At 51.2% G+C, this 7,836-nt stretch overlaps 1 protein-coding gene across 1 annotated transcript; it reads right to left on the reverse strand.

Annotated features, from left to right (window-relative positions):
- Positions 1-6,226: 6,226 nt before the first annotated feature.
- On the reverse strand, positions 6,227-6,859 carry LOC135999714 (olfactory receptor 14J1-like). The gene has a single exon (XM_065653271.1). The coding sequence runs from the start codon at positions 6,857-6,859 to the stop codon at positions 6,227-6,229; it is 633 nt and encodes a 210-aa protein (XP_065509343.1).
- Positions 6,860-7,836: the final 977 nt, after the last annotated feature.

The following is a 7,836-nucleotide window of genomic DNA, read 5'->3' on the forward strand; positions in this document are numbered from 1 at the left end:
CTTTGCCATCTCCACCACAGGTTGTCCTACACTGTCCCACAGCTGCTTCTGTTTCCCTGCAGGCTGCAGACACCCATCTCGCTTTCGCCCCCTGCTCTCACCCTGGTGTTTCCATACGTTGCCTGATGTGTCTCCAATCTCATGCTCTGTTCCTCGAAACACAAGGTGGTGGACTGATCTCACGCTCCTTCTGGATGATTTCTTGTACCACAACACTACTCTTTGAGTGACATTTCTTCCTCCTCATGTTCCAAACTGCGCTGTGTGGCAGTGTTTCTCTCCTCTGCTGTAGAAAGGAGGACCCTGAAAACTACTGACCTGTCAGCCTCTTACCTGTGCCTGGGAAGATCATGGAACAGATCCTCCCAGAAGCTGTGCTAAGGCACAAGGAGGACAAGGAGGACAGGGAGGTGATTTGAGACAGCCAGCATGGCTTCACCAAGGGCAAATCCTGCCTGACTAACCCAGTGGCCTTCTACGATGGAGTAACTACATCAGTGGACAAAGGAAGGGCTATGGATGTCATCTATCTGGACTTCTGTAAAGCCTTGGACATGGTCCCTCACAACATCCTTCTCTCTACACTGCAGAGATATGGATTTGATGGCTGGACTGTTTGGTGGGTGAGGAACCGTCTCAATGGTTGCACCAAGAGAGTGGTGGTCAATGCAACGATGGCCACTGGTGACAAGTGGTTTCCCTCAGGGGTCCATACTGGGATCAGTACTGTTTAATATCTTCATCAATGACATAGTGGGATCAAGTGCACCCTCAGCAAGTTTGCGGATGACACCAAACTGAGTGGTGTTGCTGATATGACTGTGGGACAGAAGGCCATCCAGAGGGACCTGGAAAAGCTCAAGAAGTGGACCCATTTGAATCTCCTGAGGTTCAACAAGGCCGTACGCAAGGTCCTGCACCTGGGTTGGGGCAACCCCCTCGCTATCATTACAGGCTGGGGGATGAAAGGATAGAGAGCAGCCCTGATGAGAAGGACTTGGGGATACTGGTGGGTGAAAGACTGGACAGGAGCCAGCAATGTGCGCTTGTAGCCCATAAGGTCAAACATATCCCGGGCTGCATCCAAAGGAGCATGACGAGCAGGTCAAGGGAGGGGATTCTGCCCCACTCTGGTGAGGTCCCACCTGGAGTCCTGCATGCAGCTCTGGGGTCCTCAGTACAGGACAGACATGGAGAGACCAACACTCTCCATACTCCAATCTCCTTCCAGGCAGTTGTAGAGAGTGAGAAGGCCTCCCCTCCACCTTCTTTTCTTCAGACTAAACAGTCCCAGTTCCCTCAGCTGCTCCTCATCAGACTTTTCCTCCAGCCCCTTCACCAGCTCCATTGCCCTTCTCTGAACTTGCTCCAGCACCTCAAGGTCTTTCCTATAGTGAGGGACCCAAATCTGACCTCAGGATTCAAGGTGGGGGCCTCACAAGCGCCAACTACAAGTGGATGATAACTACCCTGGTCCTGCTGGCTGCGCTACTCTTGATGCATGCCAGGATGCTGGTGGCATTTTGTCCACCCGGGCACACGCTGGCTCATGTTCAGCTGCTGTGAATCAACACCCCCAGATCCCTCTCTGCCAGGCAGCTTTCCAGCCACGCTTCCCTTCAGCCTGTAGTGCTGCCTGGGGTTCTTGAGACCCAAGTGCATGACCTGGCACTTGGTCTTGTTAAACCTCAAACAACTAGACTCAGCCCATCATTTCATCTGGTCCAGATCCCGCTGTAGAGCCTTCCTACCCTCCAGCAGGTCAACACTCCCACCCAATTTGGTGTCATCTGCTAGCTTACTGAGGGTGCACTCGATCCCCTCATCCAGATCATTGATAAAGAGATTAAACAGAAATTGCCCCAATACTGAGCCCTGGGGAACACCACTCATGACCGGCCACCAACTGGATTGTCTCCGTTCACCACAACTCTGTGGGCCCAGCCCTCCAGCCAGTTCTTTATCCATCGCAGATACACCATCCAGGCCATGAGCTGCAGCTTCTCCAGGAGAATGCTGTGGGATACAGTGTCAAAGGCTTTACTCAAGTCTAAGTACACAACATCCACAGCCTGTGTGGCGGATTCACTCCCCCATGACAGACTTCCCCTCATCTGCTAAGCCGGTCACCTTGACATAGAAGGAGATCAGGCTGGTCAAGCGGGACTTGCCTTTCATAAATCATGCTGATTGGGCCCAATTCCTCATCTCGTATGTGTGACCTCCCGGTCCCTTTCCCAGCCATGTTCCTGCTGTTGGCCTATCCCCTGCAGAGGCAAAAGTGACCTCACAGTCCCCTCCTCAGCCATCGGCTTCATACTGGTTTAGGAGTTCCTGAGACACAGCTGAGCACATGGCATCGTACCCGGCCATCACCCTCCTTGTGGTCCAGTGTGTGAGCAGATAAAACTAAGCTGCTTTCATCAAATTTGTGCTCTCTCGGGTTCATCTCACCACATGCACACAATGGACATGCACATGATGTGTATGTTTACAACTCATCTGTACAATGAAAATATGGAATTTTGAACCAGTATTTCATGAATCCTAGAATGTCCTGAGTTAGAAGGGACCCACAAGTATCATTGAATCCAACTCCTGTCCCTGCACAGGACAACCCCAAAGTTCACACCATGTATCTGAGGACGTTGTCCAGTCTCTTCTTCAACACTGTCAGGCTTGGGGCCATGACACCTCCCTGGGGAGCCTGTTCCAGTGTCCAGCACCCTCTACGTGAAGAACCTTTTCCTCATCTCCAACCTAAACTTTCCCTGGCATATCTATCTTCCATTCCCTTGGGTTCTCTCATTGGTCACTATAGAGAAGACATCAGTACCTTCCCTTCTTCCCTTGTGAGGAAGCTGTAGCCACCATGAGGTCTCCTTTTAGTCTTCTCTTCAGCTCTGATGCTGAACCCCTTGGTTTGCTTTCTGAAGCAGAAAGGAGAAGCCATGACCTCCAGGCAATGGGAAGGGGGATCCTGTCCCTCACACACGGCTCAGGGCTCTTCCTGGGACCGTGGGATGTAGGTGTGCAAGGCCGAGGGAAGGACAGCACTGGTACAACAACTTCCATCTTCCCCATGGGGCTGCAAGGAGGCAACGAGGCCCCAGTGCCATGAGGACAACATGTCTTCTCCTAGGCCTCAGTGACACAGACAACTGCCATGGCCAAGGGGACAGAGACCTGGGTTCTGTGGGTCCCTTCCAGCCTTGCCAGCACCCTTTGCCATCTCCATCACAGGCTGTTCTACACCGTCCTATCCCTGCCCCTCCTTCCCTGCACGCTGCAGACACCCATCTGGCTTCCCCACCTGCTCTCACCCCAGCATTTCTGTCCCTTCACTGACGTGTCTGCACCCTCACTGGCTGTTCTTTGGAACACAAAGCCATGGGCTGATCCAGCTCCCTCTGCGTGACCTCTTGCACCACAGCCCTGCCCTTCCAGTCACATTTCTTCCTCCTGATATCCAGTCCTCACCTTCCAAGTTGCACTTTCTGACTCTTCCCTGCTTCTTCCCACTTCCAAGGAGAGCACGACCATCTAAGAAACTGCCCTTCATGCAGGGAACCCAACCTGTTAGGCTTCTTGTGGTTTTTTACCTGACCAGAGAGAAGTAACTTCACCACGATCTTCTAAATCCCGTGACTGCTGTTGGCCTTTCAGGTTCTCTGACAGACACGACCATGTTCCTGCTGCTGTCCCGTCATGTTCTCAGGTGGGATGGACATGACAATGCATCTCCAAGGCTTCTTTCTGGATAAGACCTGTGGGTACCTTGGCAGAGATTCTTTCCCAGCCATGTCCCTGCTGCTGGCCTGTCACCTCCAGAGACAGAACTGATCTCACATTCCCCTCCACAGCCACACGCTTCTGACTGGATTATGAGTTTCTGAGACACAACTGACCTCATAATACCACACCCATCCATCCTCCTCCTTAGCCGCCAGGACCTGACCAAGACTGAAGCATGTTCTACGCAGTCCTACACCTGCCCCTCTTTCCCTGCAGGCTGTAGACACCCATCTGGCTTCCTCACCTTGTTCAAATTCATCAAATATATATCCTACTAACACCGTGCATGAAAAGCACTCTTCTCTGGAACTGCTGTATTTCTGTTAACACCTTCTATATCTCCTCTTTTGACTTTCTTTTTTTTCTACTATTCTTCTACGTATTCTCTCTCCAGAAACCTCTCCAAGGCAAAAAATCTTTCAAATCAGAGAATAACTCAGGTTTGAAGAGAGCCCTTGTCTCACTCATCTTGTCTCACTCTCCTGCCTAGGGCAGGGTCAACCAGGTGAGGTTGCTCAAGGCCTCCACCCAGCTTTGCATCATCCTCAAAGGTGCTGAAAGTGCACTCTGTTACATCTTAGAGGGGGAGAATAAAGATGTTCAACAGTGTTGGCCCAAGTGCCAGTCACTGAGAGATGACAGTAGTAACTGGTTGCATGGAGGACTTTGTACCACTCATGATATTTGGGCCTGATGGTTCAGCATCCCATCCAGCATCCACTTCTTGAGCCCCATCAGCACCACTCTGCCCAGAAGGACACCATGGCTGAGGCCTTGCAAGCACCCTGTACACAACATGCCTTTCTTTCCCCTATCCATTTGGGTCAAGCAATCCCTTCCTTCGCCTTCACATTCCAGGAAATGGGTGTAGGAGGACATGTCCCATCCCCTTCCCAGGGAGGGAGGTAGGGTGACCAGCCTGTAACTCTCCCAGTTCCTATTCCTGCTCTTCTTGAAGATGGGTTTGAGGTCTGCGTTTTCTAAGGACCCCAGAACCATTCTGGTTTCTATGGCACTTTTGAGAGCACAATCCGGAATCATGGGAAGGGTGACGTAGCAGACAAGAACACGTGCAATGAGCATGTCCAAGGCAGCTGAGATGAATCTCACTGGTCAAACGGGGTTTGTTCCTGTAGTCAAACACAGAAATGTCAGGGTTCTGTCAGGTGTCAACATCTGAGCTGGCCTCATGGACTCCTTATGCACCCATGGATGCTCAGAGACAGAGTCTGTCCCTTTTACACAAAGAGCCAGGTGTCACAGAGTCCCTCTCGACCTCCTGTTGCCACTCCCAAAGGGCAGGAGACACCTGAGCCCTGTGGTGTGTCACCCTGCTCTGCACTCATCTGACTTGTCCCATGGCAGGAAGAATGGACACAAGGAGCTCGCTTGAAGGAAGCACATCCCAGTGCTGCATTCAGGCAGTTAACAATGGGATGTTACTTCCAACACCAAGTGACCTCAAGATCTTGTCTGTCCCACAGGCCTTCATGGAACCCTAAGGAATAGTTGATGGGGTTTGTGATCACTCGGGTTCATGTCACCTCAAGTACATGATGTGCATGCTCACAATTCATCTGTACAAAGCAAACACGAACTGCTGAACTACTCATTCAGTGTCCATCCATGGAGGGAAGAACAACCTCTGTGGGTGGGAGGCCAGTGCAGGAAATGGTGGTTGTGAGGGGCCAGTGCATGATGATTGACCTGAGGCTCCTTCCCAAGGGGTGTCCAGTGCACAGGGGCACAGCCCAGCCCCTGCTCTGCTGGTCCTGCAGGTCTCTGGCAGGAGGCCTGGCTGTGAGAGGACACTGCTGTGTGCCCAGCCCTGCACACACACACTGTGCAGCTGCACAATGGTGTTTCATCTGTGGGCCACTTTCTTGTACATGTTCTTGAGAGAAAATTTGCAAGAAGACCTAAGCCTTCAGGCACTGCCTTAAGAAGATCACTCTTCTTTATGTAAGTATGTTACGGAGGCCAGCTCTGTCACAGCAGTGCCCATTGCCTGTCCCTGCCTGCGCTCACAGGACTGACACACAGCAGGATGGTGACCAAGCTGCCAGAGCACTCAGGCCTTGCACCAACACAAGGGATGAGAAGGAGAGTGTGGGAGTGGAACGAGAACAGCTCCGGAAGACCAAGCTCTGCTGCTCCCTGTCCGTGCTGCCATGCAAGAGCTCTTTTCCCTTCCACCCATGCTCACATGAACTCTCCCTGCAGCTCAAAAAAGGCCTTGGAGTTAGAATGTCTGCAGAAAACAATTTGCTGAAGGGCCCTTTATTTTGCTTAAACACAGAGAGCATGATTCCTTGTTGACACAGACACTCGAGGAGAAAAGAAAAGCAGGCAGTGAATTACGAAGGGAATTAAAATATTATAATAAAAAAACACAACTAGAGAGAAAACATACTGCACACAGGATGACCCTTCAGTGAGTTAGACTATAACTCTTATGTAGAAGACAGAGACAGTTTATAGCTTCAGAAGAAATCCAGTCATTCAGTTTCGACAGGGCATCCTTGAGCTCCTGGTTCCTCATGCTGTAGATGAGGGGGTTCACTGCTGGAGGCACCACTGAGTACAGAACGGCCAGCACCAGGTCCACAAATGGGGAAGAGATGGAGGGGGGTTTCAGGTATGTAAACATGGCAGTGCTGATGAAAAGAGAGACCACGGCCAGGTGAGGGAGGCATGTGGAAAAGGCTTTGTGCCGTCCCTGCTCAGAGGGGATCCTCAGCACGGCCCTGAAGATCTGCACATAGGACACCACAATGAACACAAAACAGCCAAATGCTAATAATGCACTAACCACAAGAAGCCCAGCTTCCCTGAGGTAGGAGTGTGAGCAGGAGAGCTTGAGGATCTGGGGGATTTCACAGAAGAACTGACCCACAGCATTGCCCTTGCACAGTGGCAGTGAAAACGTATTGGCCGTGTGCAGCAGAGCATAGAGAAACCCAGTGGCCCAGGCAGCTGCTGCCATGTGGACACAAGCTCTGCTGCCCAGGAGGGTCCCGTAGTGCAGGGGTTTGCAGATGGCAACGTAGCGGTCATAGGACATGATGGTGAGCAGAGAATACTCTGCTGCTAACAAGAAAGTAAACGAAAAGAGCTGTGCAGCACATCCCAAAAAGGAGATGGCTCTGGTGTCCCATAAAGAATTTGCCATGGATTTGGGGAGAGTGGTGGAGATGGAGCCCAGGTCGAGGAGGGAGAGGTTGAGCAGGAAGAAGTACATGGGGGTGTGGAGGTGCTGGTCACAGGCTATGGTGGTGATGATGAGGCCGTTGCCCAGGAGGGCAGCCAGGTAGATGCCCAGGAAGAGCCCGAAGTGCAAGAGCTGCAGCTCCCGTGTGTCTGTGAATGGCAGGAGGAGGAACTGGGTGATGGAGCTGCTGTTGGACATTTGCTGTTTCTCAGCATGGGGCTCTGTTCAAAGAAACAATAACTTCACATGAGATATAGACTCCTCTGAGTAAAGCAACTCCATTTTTCACAGAAATCACCATACTGAAATGCATTTCATTTCTCTGTTGTGTGCTGGCTGAGTGTGCTGTGAGGAGCAGAACCTCTGCCCATGTGCTACCAAATAACCAGCTTTGCTCTGCTGCAGTGGGAAAATGGGACCTCCTTCATGACAGCTCCAATGTTCACAAGGAATGTCAGATGTAATCCAGCTTCTTGGAAATGTTCGATATCTGCACTCATGATTCTGTAAAGAGTGCGCTGCAGAGGACAGACATAGCATGACTTTATAAATATTTTATCTGTGTCCTTTATTTGTCACCACCATATCTGGTGAGGGGGAAAAATCCTCATTTTCATGAGGGAAAATGTGAAGAGTCTTGAGAGAGGACAGGCGAAAAGCCTCAGTTTTCCGTGGCTCAATGCAGAGTCAGGAGAGCAGCAGTGTCCATCAGTCTTTTACTCATCTGCCCTGTGCTTTTTCTTGTGCAACCCAAAAAATGAGTACAGACTCATACTGGAGCAGGGGAGCTCGGTCTGAAAAGGCAGATCTGCAAACTGTTCCCTGCCTCA

Source organism: Caloenas nicobarica, chromosome 29 (assembly GCF_036013445.1).
Source record: "Caloenas nicobarica isolate bCalNic1 chromosome 29, bCalNic1.hap1, whole genome shotgun sequence".
In the NCBI taxonomy this organism is placed as follows: Eukaryota; Metazoa; Chordata; class Aves; order Columbiformes; family Columbidae; genus Caloenas; species Caloenas nicobarica.